The sequence below is a fragment of the Pavona decussata genome, unplaced genomic scaffold, assembly GCF_977016875.1.
Source record: "Pavona decussata unplaced genomic scaffold, jaPavDecu1.1 SCAFFOLD_88, whole genome shotgun sequence".
Classification (NCBI taxonomy): Eukaryota; Metazoa; Cnidaria; class Anthozoa; order Scleractinia; family Agariciidae; genus Pavona; species Pavona decussata.
This window is the reverse complement of record NW_028145505.1, coordinates 694,674-722,503: the sequence shown is the minus strand read 5'-3', so window position 1 is coordinate 722,503 and position 27,830 is coordinate 694,674. Positions and strand designations below refer to the sequence as shown.

General features: G+C 37.7%; 1 protein-coding gene across 1 annotated transcript; it reads right to left on the bottom strand.

The window, feature by feature from the left end:
• On the bottom strand, positions 1 to 27,191 carry LOC146474576 (uncharacterized). Its single transcript, XM_085116907.1, has 17 exons — positions 27,037 to 27,191; positions 18,168 to 18,313; positions 16,832 to 17,077; positions 15,779 to 15,943; positions 15,227 to 15,340; positions 11,228 to 11,353; positions 10,385 to 10,481; positions 9,872 to 10,090; positions 9,003 to 9,379; positions 8,493 to 8,660; positions 7,639 to 7,749; positions 6,825 to 6,944; positions 6,275 to 6,365; positions 5,571 to 5,945; positions 4,867 to 4,998; positions 3,823 to 4,059; positions 1 to 725 (listed from the first exon to the last, which is right to left on the bottom strand). The coding sequence occupies exons 1-17, from the start codon at positions 27,104 to 27,106 to the stop codon at positions 382 to 384; spliced, it is 3,138 nt and encodes a 1,045-aa protein (XP_084973033.1). The 5' UTR covers positions 27,107 to 27,191; the 3' UTR covers positions 1 to 381.
• Positions 27,192 to 27,830: the final 639 nt, after the last annotated feature.

The window sequence follows — 27,830 nt, the reverse complement described above, 5'->3', positions numbered from 1 at the left end:
TGCATTAAAATATTCCTACCAGCTAGCATTGCGTAATTCCGTGAGTTGTTCCCAAATGCTAATACCATATGGGAGATTCAGTTGTAGGTTTCTTACTCAGCCGTAGTTTTTGTCAATAAGATTGATATACGAACAGGTTGTTAACAATATATTATTCTACTTACTAATTGCCATAGATTTTGCTTTGTATCTTAGCTTATGGCACTTTTAAAAAGACAAATCAATGCTACGTATCTTTTAATTATAATATAACAGTAACTGATTATGGCTAGAAGTATTTGACATATACTATCATTAATCAGAGTAAAATGTTACCGCTTTGCAATCCTTCAATTAATTGCTATAAGCTGAGACACCAGCTCGGTACCAGTCTTCGTTTCCTTAAGTTGTTTCATAAAATGTTTCTACTTCATCCGGTTGAAAGTTGTAGGTCCCTGCGAGGAATGTGTTGGCGAAGGTGCTGCTAGCGCTGTACCCACTCGGAGGGGCGTAGGAGAAGCCAAAGTTTGTGTGTGAATTTGTGTTTGATGATGCGTAGTCAGATATGTAAAGATCATTACCAGCCCCGAATACAGGTCCAAGAGATGAGCAGCCGTATATAGCATAACTGTAAGAACTGGAACCATGCGCTCCTGGTGGAGATAACTTAACAGGCGCCCATCCTGGCTTGTTTACAAGTGAGAATATAAATGATTTGGAATCGTATATGTAGCTACAACTGGAACCTGATGGGAAGAAAAAGAGTGTAAAACATGTGAGTTTTTAACAATAACTTACAGGCAATAAATTCTTTTAGAAGCTTCGTTTACCAGGCGGTTGCTCAAATGAGCAATGCTAAATTTTAGGGAGGGTTAATCCAATGGGCTATACGGGGAGACTTTTCTCTAAAGGTCAGACTTTTGTGCCTCCTTTCAACATGTGAAACGGTAGCGAAATTTCATAGGATAAAAATATACACCGTGAATGGGTAGAGAATGAAAGAAGTGGACTTTTTCATGGTTACCGATGTATATCTTGTTTAGCGGGTGAACCTGTATAAAATTTGCTGTAAATACGAGGGAGTTCGGTCCTTTTTGAGAATTAGATTTAGAAAAGTAAAGCTATTTGTCTTAAGATTATTTTCGTAAGAGCGCAGATTGAGTCTATGATGACTGCAAATGAAGTTTTAAGTTCGATTTCTAATTAAAATATTCAAATTGTGGCTACATTACAAACGACATGAGACCTTTTTGGTATAAAGTTTTGCGAAAGTCGAAACGTCTAGATCTATGAAAGCATAAGTTTCTATCTGATGAAAGCGTAAATAAAAATGCACAAAAATGATTTTTAAAAAAACTTGAGTCCATCAATTTCGAGATGAGTTACAGGGTCTCCGATCCTTCAAAGTTGGCTTAAACTACATACAGTTGCTGCAATGTTAAACACGTGTGAACCTGAACCAAGATAGCGTCAGAAACCATGAAAAGGTCAAAGGCAAAGTGTGAACAGTCCTCCAGTACAAATTCATCCTTTCTGTAAGATCTTATAATAATGTTACTGATCTTTTGTTTTCTCTTCAGTTAGTTATTCATACATTTTCACTTCCCTGTTCTTCCCATATTTGTATCGTCAATTTTAGTTGTTTAAAAGCTGGATTTACGGTTTGGTCCTTTTCATCGCGTAACAGCAATCACTACCTGCTTGTAATTTCTGTCATGTCGGTTACTCGTTTGTTTGAACTCGTTCTAGTTTTAATTTCAAATTCTCATGTTTGTTCTAGTTTAAACTTTCTTTTCCTCATTTCGGTTGGCTTAGTTGGTAGAGTACCGGACTACCGTGCGGGAGGTCGTGGGTTCAAACCCCGGCCGGACCAACACTCAGGGTCTTTAAATAACTGAGGAGAAAGTGCTGCCTTTGTAACGACATCTGCAAATGGTTAGACTTTCTAGTCTTCTCGGATAAGGACGATAAACCGTAGGCCCCGTATCACAAACCTTGTTTGTAAATAACTCTGTGGGACGTTAAAGAACCCACTCACTGTTCGCAAAGAGTAGGGAAGTAGTTCCCGGTGATGTAGTCTGGTCTTTGTGTGTATACTCTCATGGTTGGGTGGGTAAATGCTCGGAGATATTAGCTGCATTAAGCTACTCTGTAAATCCGAGGGTAAATAAAGATATGATGATGATGATGATGATGATGATTTGATATTATTTGGGACTCGCCTGCTAGCTGATAAATTCCTCAGTAAAGAAAGCACACCACACTGATTTAGACTTCGAAGGTTTGCACCATTTTGCTCTCTCCCGTGTTTAGACAAGAGATACAACAGAGAGGTTAAGCACCACGTTTACGGCAAACGGCAGAAATGACCACGTGACCATGTTTATCCTTCATTTGCCGCTCGCTGTTTTCAGTTTTTCAGAAAAATTGAGTGTTTTTGCGTTAGAATTAAAGACCAGAATTATCTTGTACTATTTTCATCTACGTACTCATATTTTCAAGAAAACATAAACGCGAATCTCACGTTTGCCGTTTGCCGTAAACGTGGTGCTTAATCTCTCTAATAGCATCTAAACCCAGACATGCACATAAATTAGACTGACATTGTTTTACTAACAAAGTAGTTTTCAGTCAAGTAACTTCACAGTAATTTTTAAAGAGTTGTTTTTACTTCAGCTACAGTCGACCATCCTGCGAGCAGACCAGCTTTATTCCCAGGGCCTTACGCGTTTATCGGGCCATCCGAACCTTATATTAGAGTCCTGGGGCTAAGCGCGATCAGCTCCAGCGAAATCACAATGAATAATACGCCAAGAAATACTGGGGACGAGACTGCGCAGGCGCTAGTGTTTCTTTCCTTCGCCGAAAGGAAGTTGGAGATCTCTGCTCACAGGCATAAAGGGAAGTGAGGATTTTTAAATTTAAAATGATTAAAAGGGCGTTTAAGTTCAGTGAGAATTCAGTTTACTACCCTGTTAATAGCGTTTCGTTCCATGTCGTTCAAAAAATGGAAATTAACGGGGAATGGTACTAACCGAGAAGAATAATTTTTTTTTATTATTTTACTTTTATAATTGTAGTTAAGTAGATAGATAGTTAGTTGATAATGATAGTTACGTAGCTGATGGAATGACCGTGACTAAATCAAGTTATCGTATCACATCGTAAGTAATTGACATTTACGAAAATGAATGAATGAACGAACGAACGGACGGACGGACGGACGAACGAACCAACGCACGAATGAATGAATGAATGAATGAATGAATGAATGAATGAATGAATGAATGAATGAATGAAGGAAGGAAGGAAGGAAGGAAGGAAGGAAGGAAGGAAGGAAGGAAGGAAGGAAGGAAGGAAGGAAGGAAGGAAGGAAGGAAGGAAGGAAGGAAGGAAGGAAGGAAGGAAGGAAGGAAGGAAGGAAGGAAGGAAGGAAGGAAGGAAGGAAGGAAGGAAGGAAGGAAGGAAGGAAGGAAGGAAGGAAGGAAGGAAGGAAGGAAGGAAGGAAGGAAGGAAGGAAGGAAGGAAGGAAGGAAGGAAGGAAGGAAGGAAGGAAGGAAGGAAGGAAGGAAGGAAGGAAGGAAGGAAGGAAGGAAGGAAGGAAGGAAGGAAGGAAGGAAGGAAGGAAGGAAGGAAGGAAGGAAGGAAGGAAGGAAGGAAGGAAGGAAGGAAGGAAGGAAGGAAGGAAGGAAGGAAGGAAGGAAGGAAGGAAGGAAGGAAGGAAGGAAGGAAGGAAGGAAGGAAGGAAGGAAGGAAGGAAGGAAGGAAGGAAGGAAGGAAGGAAGGAAGGAAGGAATGAATGAATGAATGAATGAATGAATGAATGAATGACATTTCACTTACTCCATGAGGCACTGGTGTATCCTCCAAATATATACTGGCCGACCTTTATTATCGTCACAGTAGGACCCTTGTTATCGCACCCGGAGTGAAAGGTAGATGCAGCCCAGCCATCAACGGACGCACGCCAACATCGCTTCCAGGCAGATGACTTGCTTTGCACTACGGGCTTTAGCCATGTGCTTAATACTGTCAGGTATTTGTTGTTCTTTCTTAGGATGGTTGAACTTGCTAGTCCGGCTAGAAAATAACAAAACGTGATATAAATCGATGATGCAGCTGTCATGGAAAGTGAAATATGAAATTTGTTTGTCAGTTACTTAAATTATGAGAAAGCCAAATAACAGTAGTACACTCTGTTCGGGAAAGGCGGTGTGAGAGTCAAGAAGTTTACCTTAAACATGGAAGCACAATAGAAAACTGTTGATAAAATATTTTAATATATTTGCATTGAGCCGCAAAAACTAAATCCTAGATTTATTCACAGGGAAAAGACGCATACGTATTTTAAATTTATATTCTGTCAATATTCTCTTGTATCTTGCCGCACGGACTCTGCGACTTTCTTTTTAGAATCCTTTCTTTACAATACAAAGTTCTTTAATATTAAAGCGAGTAGCACAGAACTTCATGAATTTTTCAAATATTTATCTGGCAATAATTTAGTCATCATTTCCCGATATGGAACTCAAAGAACACATCTTGGAATGTAACATCCATCCTGCGAGTTTCGTCTTCGCTTCCCATTTTCTGGCCACAGAAGACAAAAAGAGTCCATCCTCTAATGGTGAACATTGAAGGAAGAAGGGGAAATAGAGCGAGTCCACGGCTGATACGCCAATAAACGTGCATTAATTTAATGGATACCTCGTATTTAAGTTACAACAATTTTGCGTGGACTTTTAAACGTAGGTCAGTGGCTCTAAGGACTCATGTGTGTAAGCAATAATGAAAAGCAATTATAACTGATGAAACTCAGTATCGTTTGAAAGGAGCACTACCATAAGTACAAAGTGTGCATCGACTTAACACCGCTGTCTTACTCACCTGCGTAATTATAGCATTCAAAGCCGTCTCCAAGGTAACCCTGGTTACACCTACAGGAGTATGAACCCCGTGTGTTGGAACAGGTGGCGAACTCATGACAATAGTTTCGCTGCCTTGAACATTCGTTAAAATCTAAAGGTAATGTTTAAGAAAGATTGCAAAATCAGTAAACATTGCATTTAGTTCGTCTTTTTCTTTGTTGTTTTTGTCTGAGGTGCAAATACCACCGACAACTGTGACAAGCACAAAATTAAAGATTGCTGCAGAATATAAAGGTAGGTGAATCAAGTAATGTCGTTCTAGAGCCTATGGTTTCAAGCCTATTTGAAGCCAAAAGATTCTAAAAAGAAACAATTTATGGCATTTGTTTTCCAACATGAAGGTTAATTATCTTTGAAAACTACGCGATTACACCCTATTTCCTTTTTAGATTCCACTAGCCCTTGCTAAAAATTTTTTAAGCCTTTGTATTAGATGTTACCGCCCTTAAGAAAACCAAACCCAAATGCGCAGGACGCGTGCGCAATGCCAAGAAAAGGTAGCGGCCTTAAAAGGGTTATTGACGTGCGATGATTAAGAATTCGTCATTCATGTTGTCATAACTATAAAATGTAACATGAGCCGATGAGCCGTTCAACAAACTTGTCCGAGGACAAGATGGCCATTATCCACCATTTTGAATTCAATTAAAATCAATAGCCTACCTTTTTTACAAGTATACTGATGGCAGTCACTGCATTTCACGTCATTCCATTCATAGATGTGCTCCACGCCAAGTGTGTGCACGCAGTCTTCTTCTCTAAAATTATTTGGTTGATTTTTAGCCCAAGCTGTGAAGTTCCCAGCTCCACGATCCGCCCAAGTGAAGCTACCCTCTGTGGAGATGTCATTCAATCCCAGCCAGGATTTTTCGCCATTATGACGATGCTGCAAAAACACGTTTTCTTCATTATTACTGATGTAGGCAAGGACTGAGTTTTTTTGACGGCATTTGTTCAGCGCTGTGGTCCAGTTTGCGCATGTTTCACTTGTATAGTAACAAAATCCATTGAAATAGCTCCAGTCAGAATCACAGATATCTGCAAAGATATGATTATACAATAAGGAAATATTTATAATGTGATGTAATGATCAAAGTCCAACTGAATGAACTGATTTGCTCTCGGAGTTGTGGTTAATAAATTATTGACAAGATTATTGACTGTGAAATCTTGAACTTTTGCTCGAAAATTATAAACTAAAGTACAATACAATACAATGCAATACAACAAGTAGCCAACACATGAAAATTCCGGAGTCTTTTTAAAGTAGTTCAAGTGATTTCAGAATTGTGGGCTTTTAGGGGTCATCAAAATGCATTCTCCACTTATCAAACTATTTATTTACTAGGTATACATTATTTACTGACCTGTAAGTACTGCATAACTCACTGACAGCGGATCATATCTTTTTACGTACAATTCTTTGACACAAGCTCTGAATCCGGAGGAATTCATGTTCTGTAAAACAAAAGTTAGCTTAATGCTCACTGGCTGCATTTACTGCAGGTTTGCCACTGGACAACGCATACATTCACAAAAAAGTTTTAAATAACTTACTTTCGTTACAGACGTACGTGCGTAATTTTCACACCTAAATTAGCAACCTACGGTGCTATAATATTAGAAAGGATGAGAAATGCAGGCTATGATTTAACTGTTTTACACATCTCATACCAGCAGTTTCTTTAGCTGCTACGACATTGATAGAGGTCTAAAGGATCAAAGTTGAATTTTTCTGAATTCGTGCATAGACGACAGGCATGGCTAACAACGCCCTTTTCTCGGGCTTTGTTTTTAAGTAGATTAAAATCATGTTTTTTTAAACTTTTCGAAAGGAAAATAACCGTGAAAATGGTAAAAAATATTTCCAAAAATTTCAATGTCTTCCCTTCAGGAATATTGAAGACAAAGTTTTACCTCGATCCAAGCTGTTATGCCGTTGTGAATAGGAGCCGAGTTTCCACTGGCCGTCGTGCTGTGATTAGCGGATATTAAAATCGTTGGTGTTGAGTTGTAAGCTCTTGTAAATGAAACAAACTGCAAGAGAAGCAAATCGTATTACTTCTATTTCCATTTTTCAAGCCAATATTTTCAGGTCCTCACAGTTTCACAACAAATTTCCTCTTATCCGTGCTAACCACCTCCCCATGACAACTGTTCTTCTCGACTTTGTAAGACTAAACATTCTTTCTTCTTTTTGAAACTCTCATAAGTTTCATTTGAAGGAATCCGTCCATCTCAACTTGAAAAAAGACAAGATTATTTTCTTGGTGTTTTCCTAGCATATTTTACCACGAGTCTGCTCAGTGCTTGTAGAGGACGGCCACTGATTGTTACAGAAGAAGTATGCTGGCGCAAATTACCTGGAATAGTCAGGCTTCCTGTATAAGCAATTTTACATACACAGAAGTATTTTATATGACAGAAACCCATGGACTAGAAATTCATCTACATACATATACTACGCTGCAGAAATCTATATGCTTGCAAAGTATTCTACACAACTCCATATGTGTAAATGAAATGATGCAAGGATCCATATGTGCGTTTTTAAAAGTCTGTATTCTATAACAAGGGACATAAATGATGTGGCTCATGATTCTAGGCTGATGTACTAAGCTATAAGACTCTTTGCATTTATACTGCACCACAGGATTCCTCCGCGCACTTCGTCTACAGAAATTTAGTATAGCCTTGCAGTTGGTTTAATTGAATGTCAAGTTTTTCTTACCTCGCAGTAAGCGTTGTTGTTTTCGTCTGTTGGAGGGTTAGTATTTGGAAAATCGATCACACCGTGCTCGTTAAACAACGGCTTGTGAAGTTTGGCGAACGCGAGCCAGTTCTGTTAAGTAAAATAAACGGCCATAACTTGCAACACCTTCCAACAAATACATTTATTAACAAAACCTCTGGAAAACTTGTGTTTTACGCCTACAGCTTTAGAGGAAAAACGAGGCCTTCCTTAAAATTAATGTGTCTTCTGCCTTTGATTTGAAACCAGCTGCTTGTAGTACACTCTTTACCTTAAAGTCCGTTGAGCATTTTAGCGCCGAGAGTTCATGCAAAAGCTTGTTGTGTGAATTACAAGGGACTAGGGAGATAAAACGCTTTGCACCCCCTTCTCGTCTTTTCCAAGTAATCCTTATTTTACAATAACTATCAAAATTCCCGCCTAAGTTTCTTTTTAAGCATTACAGATTATTTTGAAACGAGCTGCAACAGACATTGCAAGTAAAGAAAACCATAAAACAATTTCACTCTTGGAAAAGGAGACTTGATAATGTTCCTTGAAAATCACAGATTGCTTTAGCTGTGGTTCTTTTAGATGTTCCTTTGAATTCGTTACAATATTAATACCAAAAAACTAAATAGACCTAATATTTAAACAACACTCAAAATTTCTATTTAATAGTATTTTGCATTTTGTATAAATTTGGGCCAAAGAAGAGAGATTTTTTCATAGTAAAAATAAGCTCCATCGAAGCACATGTTTGCTCATGTTATCACAAATTAGTTTAATCAACAAAGTCTAAAATTACCAAAATATTCCCCCTGCCTTGTAGAAGTTGTTTATTATGCACATACCACAATAATATCTTCATGCTTGCCATCGAAATTTTGCATTTCCCGAAGACAGGCCTTAAAAGAACTTTTTGTGGAATCCTCGACCCAAATGAGAGCGGCATCATACTCCTTACCAAGCCTCAGGTGTTCTGAGGTCACAAGAACTACGGGCGCTTCAGAAAACTTGTCCTGCAATATCAGAAACAGAGAAATATTTAGGGAAACTTGTTTGCAGTTCTTAATTGAGCAAGCAATAGCTTCATTGTAATTTCTCAGCGATAGTTTCGAGGCGAATGTTTTTTAATCGTGTGGCACATTTTCTGAGATTCAGGGAGGAGATCAGTGAGAGTAAATTTTAGGTTCAGACCACTGACTCAGCATTCATATCACTAGATACACTGTGGCCATAAGTTGTGCTTTTTTAATATCATTTAGGAGGCAACACACGACCTTCGTTTACATCTTTTCTTATCAGTCGGTAAAACACGACGAAAAGAAAGATCTTTGAGATAAAAAAGTTTCAAATCCTACCTTTGGAAAAGTTACATCTGCACAGTTTGTCCCAGACCACCACTTTTGCAACTGAACCTTTCCCGTTAATCCATCCCTTAGTGCTCCTTGATAGGCAAGCCAATCTATGGTAGCAAACGGATTTACGGTTTCTTCTTTTCTCCCTGTTTGCATCACGCAAACAGTGAAATTGTTGCTGTTAATTTTTTCTGTCCACGAGGTAACAGCGTCATGGACGGTGATCGCGTCTTTGAGTTTCATGTGATTGACAGTGACTTGGACATGAACCTGTTTGTCCGGATAGAAGCGGTATGGTGGGAATGCGACTGTTTTGCAGCTGGAATCGGACCATTTTGGAACATGGAGGAGTTCTACTCGGCCTCGAACAATCGGAAAACCTATTAAAGAGTTTAAGGAAAGTAAAAAGAATAATTCCTCTACTGCTAAACTGTACGTTGTTCGCGATGTGATATTCATTACAGACTCATGTTTTGATGTTATGACGGACACCCTTGCCAGCAAAATGTAGTGAATGTATAAACAAGAGTGTGCGATAGGGGCATGTGAGTTTCCAGTAATATTTGCTCATATAACTTTAGCCATTATGTTAACTTCTGGCTGAAAAAGCCAAAAATGGTGTGTAATTGTCCACGGATGTTTCTGGAGGGAGATGCCACACAGGCTGTCAAACACTGATCCTATAATGGAAAAAGTATTCCCTGCTGACGGGCCTATCTATGACAAACGCATTGTTAGGTTGGGGATTTTGGGTAATAGCAAGTTGTCGCAACGACATAGTAAATAACAGTAGGACAAAGAGGACAGTTGTACTATTGTCTGTGGTCTAATAATGAGTTTCAATATAAGCTACATTAGACTAACTCTCTTACCTTCACAACTTCCTGGATGGTACACAAGGTTATTTTCCAGTCCTCTACAGTAACTTAACTCATGCCAGCATTTGTTGTCGTATGTTGTTCCATTCGCAGTACACACTGGATCTTGATAGGAGGGACATTGTTCAAAACACTCACAGCGAGCGTCATGCGCACTGTAGGTCTTGCATACTCCAAACCGTGGACAGTGCACATTAAGACAGGGATTGAGATCTGTGACAAAAAAATATCGTTAATTTATCTTAATTAGTAATGTCCTTGACAAGTGGTGTAAAGAGATGGGTTTGCCGTAAAATCGTTCAAAAATAATTTCATTGTTATTGACCATGAATCAAGTAACCTATTTTCTACGCTGCAAAGTTTTACGGACAATTTCTTGCATTCTTAAACAATTTTCTCCACTGCTTGGCGAAAAGTGAGACGTTAAATTTCTCTGAAAACCCTGAAAACTTTAGGAAAGTTTTTAAATACTGATTCAAATTAGAGGAAAAAAGGAAAAAAACCAACCTCCAATAACAGCATATGTTACTGTTAAAGGGTCGTGACCGCTTCCTGATCCCTGTAAGTCTTTAACACAAATCTTCATACTCTTAAGGCCAACATTCTACATAGCAAAACAAAACATTTGTGATGAGGTTTGAAATCATTACAACGATTTCCTTAGCAAATATTGGTGATATTTCCCCAGCAATCTTTTTGCATTTCTCATTAGCGCGATCGCCAAGGAAAACGGGCGGGAGAAATAAAATGGCGGAAATGTGAATGAGAGCAAACAACAATAGTTGGAGATGGGGAATGGAAACGATACTGTTTGTACACCTATTTTGAGGATGTTAATTCGCTTCTTCTCAAGAAACAGAAATTTTCCTTTTGTCAGGTTCATAAAATGTGTTCAATGAGATCAGTGACAGCTGCTATTTTCACTCATTTTTCAGGCCGTGGTTTTCAATCTTGGGTGTTTACCTTACTGACAACGCGAAAACAGCAATATCATTCGTTCTGCTGAATGTTTTCACTGGAATGTTGCAAACCGTGGAAAACGCGCTGAATGTTCCTCCTGCCAGTTTAAGGGCCTTTACGTGGAATTTGATGGAAACTAATTTTTTTAACGCGATGTTGTCAAACTGTGAAACGGCTAAGTTCTGTATGGAATTGGTCTTCTTGCGAGTATCGGGGCCTTTTCATCACATTTCGTTAAAAGTTGAATTTCCCTTAATTAAGGCTCCGAAACGTAGACGTTTTTACGATTTTAGCAAAAATTAATTTAAACAAATAATTCTAAAACGATTAAGTCAAAGTAAAAAATAGGTTGTTGTTGTTTTTTGTCGTAAACGAGCAGTGATATCATACCTCCACCCAGGCCGTGATGATGTTGTTTTCTGGAGGAACGAAGCTTTTTGCTTGACGGTCATATTGATGGTGAACAGACACAAGTACCACTGGCGACGCGTAGAACGTGGTATTGAAAGGCACGTGCTGTAAAAATTATACAAAAAGGGCGGGTTGTTCGAAAGCCGATTAACGCTAATCTACGATTTAAAGTTAATCGAGGTTTTCATCTCGCTCTTTAAATGTGATTTCAAAGCCTAATTTCAAGCTAAAGGTAAAGAAAAGTCGAAGTCAAAACTGAGGGCCAAAACTAATTTGGAAGAATCTTTTTTGACTAGTTATTAAACTCGGATCAAAGCTCACGTTAATCCAGGATTAGCTTAATCGGGCTTTGAACAACTGAGCCCAAAAGCATACATATAAGTTAAGACGTAAGCATTGATGGTGTATCTAAGTATAGAAATATTAACTGATATTTACAAAAAGGCATTTTGTCAATCAGTGACACATGTAGGTTCAGGTTCATTTATTTCACACTATTTACATATCATTAACGTAGAAAGAAAAGTATAGTTACAACAGATGATCACAAGATAAAATAATTACAGTACAGGTTATAAAATGTGTGCGGGTAGTCAAAGTAGCAAAGGCTTTTTAGTTGACCACCATATAAACTAAATTCGATTTTGAGACGGCAATACGACTTTATATTGACGGCTAGTTGGGAGAAAATATATTCCGTATTGGGCGGAGTCGCGAAGCGACGGAGTCCAACACGGATTATATTTTCTCCCGACGCCGTCAATATAAAGTCGTATTGCCGCCTCAAAATCGAATTTAGTTTTTTATCGCGATACTAACATTTTGTTGGAGAAAGTAAATGGATAAAGTACAAATCGTGCGCTGATTGAAAGATAAATTCTTACTTCAGTTAAACTGCAGCCATGGTAATATCCTTGCGCGAAATTTTTTTTCTCGGGGCGGGTTATTTGAATTTTTGGCTTTAATTTTTACGTCAAAACATAGAAAATGCAAACATTTACAGTCCATAAAGCACCTACCATTGATGAAATAGACGAGCTAGTAGGTTTGAACATTTTACCAGCAAATTTTATTGAAAATTTGTTACCGCCGAGACAAAAACAACAACATGAAAACAGTGATGAATAAACCTCACAACCAGAAGCAAGAATAAAAAGAGCAACCATACTAGTACCCAAAAACGAAAACAGAGCATTGTTATCCTAGCTTAGATGCCGTGGAGATTTAGAAATTTGAAAGAAACCAAGCGGCGAAGAATACTGTAAAAATTACCGAGTCTGCCGTTCGGCGCTACGACAAGAAGATCAAATTGACAAACCTGAGCCATGAAAGAGAACGCAGCAGCGCTCTTGGAGCAATTTTTTCTAGAGATAAGAGAGATCAGAAAAGAAACAGATCCTTTTTCTTTGAAAATGCCATAATTTATTGGAATTTAAGCTCATTGTTATTTACCGTGGCCGCTTTCACACTCAAGAAAGTCTTTTAAGTGAATTTCTCTTCATCGAATTTATAATCACTCTTTTTCGCTTACCTTCAAGAAAAAAGTTGTATCCGCTGTACCGTGGTACATGTTCACAACAAAAAAAATATTATAAGTGGTCCTTGAACAGTGTCAGAAGCTTTGTAAACTCAAGTGAAAAGAAATAAACAACACCATCCAACGTCGCATGTTCATTCACAAAAGTAAAATTTTGATCTGTGCGCGCCAAACCCATTTAAGTGCCGTGCTGTCAAGCTTACATGACAGTTTTTGAGCCAATCAGAAACCGTCATTTTGAGACAGCAATACGACTTTTTATTATATGGCTGGCTCCGCGAGCGGGCAAGATGAGTCAAATCCTGCGCTGTGATTGGCTACCCGAGCGGGCAAGATGGAGCTATCTTGCCCGCTCGGGATTACCCGTTGCCCGTCCGCTTGGCATCGAAAGTTTAATCCCAACAACAATGCGGGTTTTCTTCGATTTTCCCGTTGTTTTGGCGGAAAACGCTCGCTAAAAAGTTCGGTAAACTCTCAACATTTACCTAAAGGAAAGGAAAGAGAATGGAATCGTCCTGGTGTAGTGAAAACTTTGTTTCAGCTACAATGAATGTGAGTTGAATCGGTGAGTTGCTCTGCGTGTAGTATTTTAGATAGAATTGATTTTGAAAAACTTATTGTCTCAAGTCGAGTGCCAAATTGATGAGTTCTCTAGGTTTGCAATGACTGTATTTAAATCATAGCGTAGTGGAAGTTGCGGTCAGTGTTTAAAGCAGTTCAGAAAAGTATTTTTTTTAAGTTCGCCGAAGAAGCTCACGTTTTTAGTTTAGCCGCGTCTTGCTTGTTGTAAACAAGAAAATCTTGTCAAAGTTTCGTCCAGTTTTCTGATTTACCTGCTCTTTTTTTCGGCTTATGTTTGCATATAATCTCAAAATCTATTGTTTCATTCAAGAATTAATGATTGGAGGCCGAAAACTGTGTAAAAAATTTTATTATTTACGCCACCGCGCGATCGGCTGAAAATGGCGAGTTTGCCGGATTCTATTCAAATCTTCCCGTTCTTGCGAGAATCTAAATTTTTCGTTCTCAATAATTGTATACTCCCTTTAAACCATTATAAAGTTAGAGCCCTAAGATAATTTAGGATTCGTTGTTTTCCACGATTACATGCTAATCCAAAAATGCACTGACAATAAATCTTCCACCGGCCGGCTATGAAGAATTTCTTTCCGAGTAGAGCAGTTTCATGCCGTGTTTTGTTTTGTTGTTGTAGTTTTAACTTGATGGTAAAGCCATATAATAAACCCTTTATTGACCAAGCTTGTTCGGTCAAGATGGCTGGATATTGGCCTCGTTCTTTTTTTGCGTTTTTATGGACCTCGACTTCGTCTCGGTCCATAAAAACGCAAAAAAAGAACTTGGCCAATATCCAGCCATCTTGACCTCACGCTTGGTCAATAACGCATATATATTGACGTCTCAGCGCAATGGGAAGATCCCCATTGATCGCGATAACCTACTTTAATTTTGAGTAAACAAAGAAATGGCACTGCGCTTTATTGGGATATGATATAGTAGAAAATGTACGCAAAGTCTGTAGAGCCTAGGATTAATGTTCAAGAGAGAATTACAGGTATATAAATTAAGGTATGTTAGAGATATACTGAACCAAGCAAAAAATCTAAACAGGACAAGCTTAATAAAAGAAAAGTCAAAAAAAAAAAAAAAAGCGTACAAACAAACAACCAACAACAACAGCAAAAACAACAAAAAAAAAAGACAAAAAGAAAGGAAAAAACAACACATCATCAGCAGCAACAGCAGCGACAACCAAGACCAAAATATAAGCAGACAGTTATTATTACTATTATTATTATTATTATTATTATTACTATTATTATTATTATTATTATTATTATTTTTAACTCTATTATTATTATTATTATTATTATTATTATTATTATTATTATTATTATTATTATTATTAGATAGTTACATACTATTTATTTGATCATTAAAGAGAACATATATTATATGATTGACAAGAGATCAGGTGGGCCTTATAAAGTTTCTTAAACCTGTTAAATGTTTTTTTTTTTAATGTCATGGGGACAGTTTCCCATATGAGAGAAGCAGAGTACTTAAAAGTAAATTTGCCTATGTTAATTCTAACTTGTGGTCGGTGAAAATTAAGCTTGGTGGAATTTCTGGTGTAAAAAAAGAGTGGACAGTCGCTGTAGGTATTAAAAAATTATGGAAGATTGCTGGAACAGTTGATGGATTGTTATATAATTTAAATGCCAGTTAACAGATTTTGAATCAAACAACATTTTTAAGTATTTTGTAAACAAGGTAAAACGGAGAATAGCTGTCTCAATGACAGTTTGTATGGAAAATTTTACTGATTATAAAACAGAGATGCTGCATAAGCATGTACAGAGGGTAAGGATCGAAGGCTATTATAGGAAAAGAAAGAAGGGAGACTGAGTGTGATGACTCACCTGACAGAATCCATAGTTGTCTTCAGCTGCAGGTTTGCCCTTGTTTGGGAAAACCGTTTCCCCAGTGATGGTAAAATTAAGATCAGATCCATTTCCGAGGAAAGCAAACCAATCCTATAAAACAGGAAAGGTTTATCCGGGGTGTAATTTGATCATTAAAGAAAATGGATGGTTACTGACATGCAATCAGTAACGTTCAATCCAATTTGGTTGCAGATGGTGAATGTGCAGTATGGCACACAACGCTCTGCACGTTAGACACTTGACATAAAATCGGATTAGCACACGCGAAACTCATCCTATTTTACCACGCACGAAACTCGGCAGCTGGTCTCATTCAGTACTTTGTGTACATTTAACTGGAGAAATTTCTTCCGAATAATTTCTTTTAAATTGAGGGAGCCACTTCACCAGCTACACAATTAAGGAAAGCACAAGAATATAGAGTTGCTGTTGTGCTTATCACTTCAGTTAACGTTTTAAAGGCTGATTGATGTACTTCGTAAATTGAAAGTTAATTAATTTATTTAGTTGTCAACACTTCTAACTTACCACAATTGTATCCTGGTGTTTTCCGTCAAAAGGCAAGAATTCTCTGACGCAGACTTCAAATCCCCGACTTTCGATATTTTCCAACCAAAAATAGACAGCGTCGTTCGGTTTTGTACTACGAGAGTATTTAGCGGTTACAAACACGGAAGGTCTTCCACCAAAGCTCTGCAAAACAAGTGTTTAAAGTGTCTATTAAACAAACGAAGTGGATAACTAATTAAGTTCATCATTATTGGACAGGCAGACCTTTCTAGTTTCCCTTTAAGACTATTCTCCTTAATCACGATTTTTTGTGGGCCGAATAACGAAAATCCATTAATATTGTTGGGGAAAGTCAAATTAAATTAATTGATGACCGATTCTGAGATACTTGTCTTTGAAAGTAGTGAAGATATAGTTCCCTCAAGTTTTAGAATTATTTAAACGTGTTAAAATTTTCGCGAATTTAAGGAACTACTTTTAAGGTGTTCTTTCCAGTCGTTGACTTACCACAAATGACTGTTTGTGACTTTATTATTGTTCCAAGTGATTTCCAGTTTTCTCCAAGGTATAGCAACTGTGATGGATATGGGATTGTTTTTAGGTAATGATCACAAGATATTGTAATCCAAGTAAGCGCGTGTTCAAATCTCTCAGGAAATTTGGGTGAAGCAAACCTATATTTTATTCCATGTGTCCTACCACGAGCACTCCCTTGCTTTACAAGGACTAGCTTGTTAATTAGAAACTTTCCAATTACTAGACCCTGAACCTCTTGAAGATTTAGGATAATCCAAGATGGCATATCCAAGAAGGTCGCCATTCGCAAACATGAAGTATAATTACTACGTAATAGAAAGCCCTCACTTTTCGATCGTTGGGTTTATAGTCGAAGTGTCGTTGCTATAGTTTTAATAATTGCAGATTTATATAGGGGGCAGGGAGCGCTGTTGGCAGAATCGACCATTTCACCCCCCCACCCCCGTACCAGAAAACAAAAAAATCCCTGTCTAGATAGGGTTAAGCTGTGATCAGTTTTACGAGAACACTTAGTAAATCATTCAGTTGTCTTACCTGAGAAAAGGTGACTTTATCGCACTTGGTTTCCGTCGTCCATATTCTACTAAAAGATAAACTTCCATGTGATATCCCTGGTTTGTCTTGGAAGGCCACCCAGTTGATTGTTCCTGTCCCATTTGTGGAACCTGTTGCACGCTGACAAAGCTGAAATCCTGAAGTATTTATCCCGGTTGTCCAACAGGCTGACGGTGAATGAACAATAGAGGAATCCCCATGACTCAGTGACACAAAAACTCGAACCTAAAAGGTTAAAGATTGAAAAACACATGAAAATTGAATACGTACACAATTTTTTTGAAAATAAAGTTTATTTGTTTAATTACGTATTACAAATCCAGATTAAGGAGGTATTTACGCTCGCCACTAGAAGATATTGACTGCATATCTAAATGGAAATGTCACACAATGTCTATCGTGCCTCCACTCTTTACATACAGATTACGTGAACTCATTTACATGCCCAAAACGAGAAAAAATAAAACACTTCAGACAATCAATAGCTAAAATAGGTCTTACCCCTGTTACATAATTTTACCCTTCCTATAGGGTTTAGAATTGAACTCTACTTTGTCGAAATTTAGTTAAACAGCTTATTAATGGATTACAACACTTATCAGCACTGAGACACACGTACCATCCCCGTAGTATGGCCAATACCGTACGCATACGCACAACTATATCACCCGGGCAGTGGCAGCCATGGACAGCTGTTTCGCCCTTATTGGGGCTCATCAGCATGGCATAACCGTCGAAGAGCGGGAGTAAACCCGCGTATCGGAGACCCTTTACTGCCGACGCGGGTGCATAGCACTCCTTTAAGCGCCAGCTCCACCGTAGGCAAGTGGTAGCTGTTAGTTGGGAGCCGCAAAACAGTTCTCTCACGTTAATGCGTATGGAGATGGGATCACTTACAGACCTGTGTGCTCAAAATAAATTGTAAACAACACTTATCAGCACTGAGACATACGTTCCATCCCCTTGGTATGGCCAATACCGTACGCATACGCACAACCAACAGCTACCACTTGCGTACGGTATTGGCCATATTACGGGGATGGTACGTGTGTCTCAGTGCTGATAAGTATTATTAATGGATTAGTCAGTTCCCTTTTAATCTTCAAGGTCATAACAAAAGCCTTTTTCAAAAAATCAAAAGACTGGGGGCATAAAACAAACCAAATCCCTAGGGAATCAATGATTCTCGTTTAATATCCCCAGGGGTTCATAAAGTACTTGAAACTCTCCGACAATTTGATACATATCAAGTTCCTCTGAAATCACCTATAACCTCACTGTCATTCCCTGCAATCAGGCTCGCACGTATCCTTACCGTCCCCGATCCACTAAACGTCTGAGGGAATACCACATTGGTGCAACGTGGCAATGTACAGTGGTTAGGTACATTACAGCCGCTGTTACAGTTCCATCCCTGTGGTGTCTCAGTTGAATTTATTCTTCCTCTCTGCATGGTGACACCTTAACGTTGAAAGACATAAACTGGTTAGAAGGTATTGAAAGACATTGAAGCACATAACGTATTAATGTTTAGTGTTTGAAGAGGGAATTGTTGACGGGGAGGGGGGGGGGGGGTGGAAAAGTACCGATGCATTAGAAAAGATAGCAAAAAAATGTATTATTCTTTCAATAAATGGTAGTTTTACATGAGGTTGAGAGAGATTTGAGGCTGAGAAAGTCGCGCAAAGAACTAAAATATTTGGCATCCTGTGTGTTATCATTGGAGAATTAACTTAGATTGACTGGTTGTGAAAAATTCAATAGTTCTATTATGAAATGATTCTCTAAGAATTGTTTTTTTTTTTTTGGCAGGATGCGATGAACAGAAGGGGAAAAAAGCACAATGCCTTGTTAACATGAAGAACAGAATATGTCACTCAAGAATGAAAGCTATCATTCTTCGTATTGGGTATTAGTAAGATAACGTGTCTACATATGCAAAAATGGACAAAATTTATATTAAGTGTCATTGTCTGAGAAAGTGTTCCAGGGGCCAAAACTTGTGGTCAACCGGTTTGGCTGAAACTTGGCACAGAAGTTGGTTAACATGAGATATTTGAAAAGCCAATTTGGCTCACTTCCCTGACTTTAAGTTTTAGAGTTTCAGGGGGGGTCTCATTTTTTGCCCTTTGAGTACAAAAAATCCAGCCTTTCAGGGGTCATTTTGAAAGTGCCATAAAACCCAACTGGTAAATTGTGCTGCCAAATGAATTTGACTATGAATATTACTATAATAGAGCTTTCATTTCATACATGTAACTTTGCCCTCAAGGTATTGGACAGAGAGGAGCCTGAGGCTAGAGTTTGGCCAAAATTAATGTCAAAATTACAACCCAAAATTGCCATTTTTCAAAAAATCAGTGTATCTACCTGCCTTCTTGCATAACATCCGTACCTATACCATTATTTACATTATTGACCCAGTTATCAAAATCAGTTGAGAAAAATTTGGCTTATCACGGTTTGTTGAATTTTTGCCACGAACACTCCATGCCCCTCTAAGGCCCTGCAAAATGGAACTTTGAGCATAATTAATGCCATAAACAAACCAAATTGTTGACATGAAGCCCTTATTCTGTATTTAGTAAGTGAAAATGAATTGTTAAAGCCAAATCAGTTTGATTGTTTAGAATTACCCCGACTCTTACCGTACAAGTGCTCTTAAAAGGCCTTTCATTGGGCAAAAAAAGGGTGATTTTTTTCTTTGAAAACCTACTACAGTCAACTTTGTCATAACGAACCGACTTTTCGTAAGCGACCACCCGGCATGATCACGTATGACTGTAAGAAAACCATTGCTCAAATATCACAAAAGTTCAGTTTTAAAAAGTGCTGACCAAGTGTGCTAGAAGATTATAACAGTTGACTAGCAAAAAAAGCTGTAATACGATCTATAGGTAAAATTGGATTGTATCATTGATGAAAGACGTTATGTACAAATTTTCAACAGTTCTAAGCGCCATTCGATTTGAAACATTATTGGCATTGTCTGTTTGCCTTAGTTGTTACTTGTTAGGTAATAATTTTATGTAATCACGTTTAAATCACTTCGGTTTGAGCTTAGTTTCCTAATTTTTTCCCGTAGATCACCACCTCTCAGCATAAGCGACCACTTTGTCCTGCATCAAGGGTGGTCGCTTACGAGAGTGTTACTGTACTATTCATAGAGCACAAATGACGATGTTCTTACCTTCATATAAAAATATTTGAGTTTTTCTCTGACTTATATTTTTCATGTCATATTTCCATGTATTACCGCAAGCATGGAAAGTCCCCATAACTTTCCAAGCCATATTTTAAAAGATAAAGTAAGCTTAGACAAAACGATCGTTGTCAGATAATCTTTGTCTGACGTTTTAATAGCCTAAATAGCTCTTGCATCAGTAATGAATCGACCAAGCGTAGATCCAGTGTACATACAAGCCACAATGATTAGCATCTAGGTGACCCACGATCTATCAGATTTCCCAAATACTTTAGCGCTCAGTAAGTGAAACCGCAGAAGGGATCCACAGTTAGGAGAGCTTGATGATAAACTGCAACTAAAAAAAACCAACAACAACCAAACGTAATTTGCGCAATAAAGACCAATCAGCTCTGCTCGGAAATGACAGGGTTGTAACCTGGGATTGTAAGCTGTATTCCTATGAACTGAACCTTCAAAGGGCCTGCCTTAAAAGGTGGGTGTCCTGTGGTATGTTATAATGCCAGATAAGACTCACGCATCGATCAATCCTTTAAAAATCTCTATTCATTACCTTTGCTTTATAAAGCGTAGTAAGTTGAAGCCGATGCTTTGGGCACACGGTCATCCTTCCAACATCTACCTGGTCAATTGCTCTTCCGGAACGATTCAGGATCAGTTCCCATTCAAGGACACACGTGGACTCATTGCCTATGCATTAGCACGCAGTTTAATTAGGTTTGGATCTTCCAAGCAAATCTCATAACACAAACTAATTTGGCAGATTTTGCGACAATATAAGGACTTCTTAACGATGCGAAGCAGAGAGTCCATATACGGGAAAACATTCTGTACGTATGTCATGGTGTCATTTTATCAAGTCGTAATACCGTCTCAAAATCGAATGTAGTTTCTTTTTATCGTGATTCATCTATTTTTGTAGAAAGAAATGTTTAATCAATTAGTTGAGCTTCAGAATACAACGATAAATCTGAGATAGGTTTTAAACTGAGTATAAGATTCCTAAAAATTATACCGCCTCTATTTACATACTAAAATAACTAATTATAAGTAATTAAAAAATGTATCCGAATAATTTTTGTTACCAAGAAAGTTATCCGTGAAACAAGACATTTTCTCGCTCAAAATGTCAATTTCATCGAAAAGCTTCGATGCAGCATGTTTGCAAAGATTTTTCAAGTTCTCTTAACTTAGACGAAACTGGCAAATATAGGAAACCGGTAGGGTTTCACGCTCGAATTGTGATTGCGTGATAAGAGTCTGAACAGGTAAAGCTGAATGTAAACAAACAGAGCGAGCAGACGAAAAACGGCCTTCAACTTCAAGTTATTCTTATCGTTGTTATTGGTCATAGAGATTGTTGCGATAAAATAACTGCGCTCTTACCTTTCAAAGTTAGGGTTTTAGTGAACCCCTTTGCCCTTCCTGTGAACAATTTGTTGAATGTTTGTTTCTCTTAGCAATTGCAAGAATCAAGTAAATTACCTCGGGAAATCTTGAATCAGTCATAAACAAACAATTTGAGACGACAATATCGTAAAATATCGTGGTCTCTCTTCAACAGTAAAGAGTCCACTGGATCGCGATAAAAGCCATTTATGCGCGTGTATGATCCCTAACAGATGTTTTGAATCACCTGCTGCTTTGGTATGACCAGGTCTTCCTCTTGCCCCGGACGCACCTGACCCCTTGTACTTTTCCTTCAACCATTCAGTCATATCATTCTCGCAGGATAATGAAGGAACCATTCCTGTTTCGTGCGGAGCCCATGCGGTGGCACCGCACTGACCACTTGCCCCTCCAAACGAACAAAGTGCCATCGTGAAATTACCCTTGAATTTCTTACACCTGATAAAACATACCCGCGAAACGGAAGAACGTAACCTCGGTCCAGTCCCCACTCTCTCCTATGTCCAAAATGGCGCGCCAGTTGATTTTGCATCATCTCAATGCCCTGGCCTCGTTTGGTTATTATATTCAGCAACACAAGTTTTCTGTTTTACTATCGAGCTCTCCTAACTGTGCATTCCTTCTTGACGGATGGTTTCATTTACTCCGCTCTAGAGGACGCTGAAGTAACGGGTCACATCGACACTGCTATAAACTGCAGCTCGTATATCTCTACGTATATATCTATGTATGCATGGCCATGCTCCTTTACTGGTGGGTATTTACAAGAACTGTTCAGGCTGTTAACAGACACAGATTATATGCTAACGAACGTTTTCGTTAAGCTAACTTTATCTTGTAATCATAATAAAAATCAGGCCTGACAAAATATAGAGACTTTCCATGCTTGGAGCAACGGAGAAGAATTATGACTTGAAACTGAATATATTAATCAATGAAAAATTCAAGCATCGTTTAGAAAGATCGTTATATCGAGGTAAGGCCTTCATCATTTGTGCTGTTTGATGGGTACTAGGTCTTCAAATTACAAATCAACCCTTGTTTTGCTAAATAAGGGTATTTGTTGTGCTAATCAAAGGCCTTTAAGAGCAATTGTAAGGTGAGAATCAGAGTATTTCTAAACAATTAAACTGATTTGGCTTTAACAAGTCATTTTAACTTACCAAATACAGAATAAGGGCTTCATGTCAACAATTTGGTTTGTTTATGGCATTAATTATGCTCAAAATTCCATTTTGCATGACCTTATAGAGGCATGGAGTGTTTGTGACAAAAATTCAACAAACCATGATAAGCCAAATTTTTCTCAACTGATTTTGATAATTGGGTCACTAAAGTAAATAATGGTTTAGGTACGGATGTTATGCAAGAAGGCAGGTAGATACACTGATTTTTTGAAAAATGGCAATTTTGGGTTGTAATTTTGACATTAATTTTGGCCAAACTCTAGCCCCAGGCTCCTCTCTGTCCAATACCTTGAGGGCAAAGTTACATGCATGAAATGAAAGCTCTATTATAGTAATATTCATAGTCAAATTCATTTGGCAGCACAATTTACCAGTTGGGTTTTATGGCACTTTCAAAATGACCCCTGAAAGGCTGGATTTTTTGTACTCAAAGGGCAAAAAATGAGACCCCCCCTGAAACTCTAAAACCTAAAGTCAGAGAAGTGAGCCAAATTGGCTTTTGAAATATCTCATGGCAACCAACTTCTGTGCCAAGTTTCAGCCAAATCGGTTGACCACAAGTTTTGGCCCCTGGAACACTTTCTCAGACAATGACACTTAAGCATTACAAATGAGTTCGCGTTTATCAAAGCTTTCTAAGAAATATTGTTTATTTTTGAAGTCCCAGAGGTCATGACAATTTGTAGCTAGAAATAGCCACATGACTCAAAACACGATTTTCTTTAACTTCAAATATAATTGTCTCAACCATGATTTCTCTATTGTTAACATAAAAGGATTACATCTACGTGTACTTTATTTGCTAATTAAACAGTATGAACTGCATCAAATCAGTTCTTAGAAGCTTTGTTTCTGTGATTTTATTTTGAGCCATGCGACGAGTTTTAATCCCTGGAATGTTAACGAGATAGGCAAAATACAAAACAGATTAAAGACTGAGAAAAATGGATTTTTTCAGGTTTAAAAAAAGTCCTCAAAGCGAATTTGAACCATTGGTAGACAGTTTTGACTTCCTACAGATTGAAGTATTAGGTGATTAGCATCGCATTACTGCGGTCAATTTCACTTAGTGATTTATGGTCACCATTCCATACAATTTATCACAGCAGCGCAAACACCTCAGATCGCCTCTAAACCGCTTAACCTTTATCTGTTTCCTTTCAAATCAGAGGGTAATAACTTTTTAAAGATTAAAACAGAACTGCACGAAACAAATAACTTCCAAATCTTATTTTCTTCTTCTTTTAAACGAAATAGGGCTGGAATTATCTTAGGTCGATGGAGGTTTGTCAACCCGGAAGTATTATGTTTTGTCTCTGTATAGAAGGTATAAAGCTTTCTCTGGAATGAATACCTATGGAAAGAACTATAATGGAATACTTCTTGAATTATATAAAAAATAAATATAGACGGTATATTATTTTTTATTAAAAACTGAATCATTGTATAATGCAATTCGAGGGATTTGATTGGCTTAGCCGCCATGGTATATGAGCCATTATACCATGGCCGAGAAATGGCGACCATTAAATTGTCTGCTGGTTGTTCTTGTACAGCGAAATCAGTAAGATCTGGAACTATTTCTTGATTGTTTTTAATAAAACAATTATTCCACTTGCGCTTGTTGGATATGAGATGATTATAGCCAACTCGGCGCTACGCGCCTCGTTGGCTATCTATCATCTCATATCCAACGCGCCCTCGTGGAATAATTGTTAAAAAGACAACCATCTTTCTGGTTTTGAAAGAAGTGAATTACATCGCGCGCCATTATTCGTTTTGCTCTTCAAAGTCCTGCTAGAATTTGGGTGCGTGTACTCAATTTTCCATTGGTTTCGTAAAAACGTTTCCTTTAATTACCTCAAATCACCAAAAAATACAGTTCTCGTATTAAATGATGCTCTATAACTAAGGAGTTTTGAGGGGCGAATACAAGTAAAGAAAAAATTAAAGTGTTTTACTGTAGCTAAGTTAAAGTTGGTTCGGCGCCACACACTGATGAAAACTATTATTCTCCAAATTGCGTTGCAGGAAGATAAGAAGATGACACATGCAAAAACTGAAAGAAAACTGTATCAAAACTCTGCAAGTTCGAGTTTTTCTGAGCCCTTTAAGAAATATTGTTTACGTTTGAAGATAAATAGAATACATCTAGGTCTACTTTATCAATCGATATAACATTTCGTGTTTTTATCTTGAACCATGCGAAACGAGTAAAGCCCAAAAGTGTTTTTTACAGGTCTTAAACAAAACCCGAGAAGCCAACTTGATCACCTGGTAGACAGTTTTAGCTTCCTATAGTCGTATAAAGTGATTAGCGCCGCATTTCTGTCAACTTCATTGACTAACTTATAGGCACTATTAGCATTCATCACAGCGGCGCCGCCACGCTAGATCTCGTCTAAACCACTTCACCTATAGCTGTTTTCTTTCAAATCAGAGGGCAGCAACCTTTGCAAGATTAAAATAGAACTGCACGAAACGAATCACGGAAAGAAATCGTTGGTCAATTTCGAAATGGGTCTGGAATTATTTAAGGACACTAGAGGTTTCTCACCCGGAATTACTAGGTTTTATCTTTTCAGAGAAGGCTATAAAAGCTTTCTCTGGGATGAATACTTCTGGAAAAAAAATAGAAACGAATGATTCTTCGGTGATATGAAAAATATGTATTTTAGCTAAAGTTAAACCCAATCAGCGTTCTAGTTTCGAAAGAGGCAAAGCCTATGGCTGGCGGAATTTGTGGCCTTTCTGGAGGTGGACGTGTACTCGATTTTCTATTGATTTCATAAAAACGTAATTTTTGAACACTTAAATTCCAGCAAAATTCTATTGTTCTCATCATATGAATGACGCATTAAGGTGACTCAACCCAGTTATTTTTTAGCAAACCGCCCTACTTTGAAGCTCTCTGGTATCCCCACCACCCGAATACACTCATTGGACATTGCACGCGTGCTGAACAAGAATGTTGTATCACGACAGACTCGAAACAATAGAAAACTCCCAAACTCCCAACTCAGCCAAAACGCTAAAAATCTTCAATGTTTACTCAAGTTTGGGCTTATAGAAGATAATGTCACCGTTTTTTAATGACCATGAAATTCAGAATCTTAGTAGATAGTTAATCAATTGTGGCCCTGAAAAAATCTGAAGGAAAAAAAACTACGAATTTTTAAGAAAATGCTTTTTTTGTGTGAGAAGGACTCTGAAACTCTGACAAGCGTCAACAAATAGCTAAAACTATAATTTCTATATGTTTGCATTGCTCAAAATCGCACGCATTCACAAGGCCATAAAGCTTTTTGCTGACTTGCAAGGACCTATCTGTTATAAAGATCCCAAAATAAAGGAATAAATCTAATAGTTTATTAGATATAATCGTGTAAAGTTTGCTTATCATTTTTACATAAATTATGAACTAAATTTGGAAAGCGCTAAATTTCTCGAATTGGGTCTTTGCGATTTTGTTGAAACTCTGTTCAGCGCAAGGCACTAATGCGCACTATATGTAGCCGAGAGATCTTTACGAAAAAAAGCCAGCAAGAGCAGAATTTCGACTCAGACCTCAAAAGGGCGTGGCACTATAACCACGTGACATTTACTCTGATCGCCAATTTTTTTTTTGCTATATTGTAGATTGATCTATATGTTATCCATTCTATGTGTTACACTTACGATAAAAGTAAAGGTGGAGATACCATAGAGCTTCAAAGTAGGGTGGTACCGCCAAAAAATTACTGGGTCGAGTCACCTTAAGACTTGTGTCGTTTGAAGCGAGAACGCATACAAAGAATGAAAACAAAGGAGAGTGCGGTAGGTAAAATAAACTTGGAACGAGGTCACACACAGATGAAAGCTGACACTCAATGAACAAAATTGGTCATCACAAGTCTGCAATTTCGATCTTTCCTGAGGTCTTTCAGAAATGCTGTTTTAGACCCAGGGGTCAGAAAAATTTGTAACTAGAATGAAAGCTACAGGAATTAAGTCAAGAACGTGATATGACTGATTTCTAGTTTGGAAAAAACTAAACTACTTTGCGTGCCATATTTTTTTTCATTCTTCAAATTGGTACAGGAATTTAGGTTCTTGCTGGAGAAGGCGTATACGTGATTTTCATTTGCTTCATAAAAATGTACTTTTTTTATTTTACATTACAAATTTCAAACAAGAAACTAAAACGAAGTAAAACACAAGCTAATCTCTATGAAACAACTCTTTAAAAGTTAAATTTGGACTTTGGGTGTGCGTTTTAAAATTTCTCGGAAACGTAGGTGTTTCTCCCAAACAACATGGACAAGAATATACTGCATGTTTCTTAACGACGTCGTGCGAACTGTTGTAGCGCGAAAAACATTTTTAAGTTATGAAACTCTTACCTTTCACAATAGAGGCGAAATTCCCAAGGTATAAGAGAAAAACCAATGCTGATAGTTTCCAATGATCCATCTTGACGCAAATCGTGCGGAATCAAGAGAAAATTAAATGTTGGAATTGGCCCTGCGAACTGCTTTATAAGCCTTGTTTGACAAACACGTGATATCCCATTTTCCGAAGAACAATACTAAATGGTATTAGGGAAAATAACCTTAGGGCTCTGACGTCTTTTATAAGAACCTTTCTTATAAGAACGTTGAGCCTGGAATTCTCAGAAAGTATTAAGAACATTCTAAGAACCTTGCCAAAGCAGAAATCGACTTAAGAACTTTTTTTAAAATATTTTCTTAGTTAAGAAGTTGAGCAATTTGTCTTAAATGCTTATGGAATTTGAAATACCTTTAAGTGTAATGTCCGCTACAAAACACAAAAAGTGGTAACATTAATGCATATTCTAGAAAACAAAAGGTAAACTGAAATAAGTATTTTTTCTACACTATATACACATAAAAACATTGCGTCACTGCTCAGCCTGAACTCCAATTTTCGACGTTCGTTTAATAACTAAGTACATACCATAAAAAAGTGGCATTGTAAGGTGATGCATGGTTGAACCTGTTCCAGTTTTTGTTTTTAAACAACAGTGTGAAAAATCAGTTTAATGATCATATCGTGCACGTATTTTAACTTTAAATAAAAGACCGACAATTGAATAGTCCTTGTTTTCCTCAAAGCGGAAGATATGAGCCATAAACTTGTTTTCGTGCCCAAGTTTGCTTGCATACAAGGCTTCTTA

Bases quoted from the DNA above. Each gene is read 5' to 3' on its own strand.
- LOC146474576 (XM_085116907.1), bottom strand. From the start codon at position 27,106: ATGGATCATTGGAAACTATCAGCATTGGTTTTTCTCTTATACCTTGGG. The intron at 11,354-15,226 runs GTGAGTCATCAC...TAATTTTTACAG, and splicing joins ACAACTATGGATTCTGTCAG to CACGTGCCTTTCAATACCAC. The intron at 726-3,822 runs GTAAGTGAAATG...TCTTCCCATCAG, and splicing joins ATACACCAGTGCCTCATGGA to GTTCCAGTTGTAGCTACATA.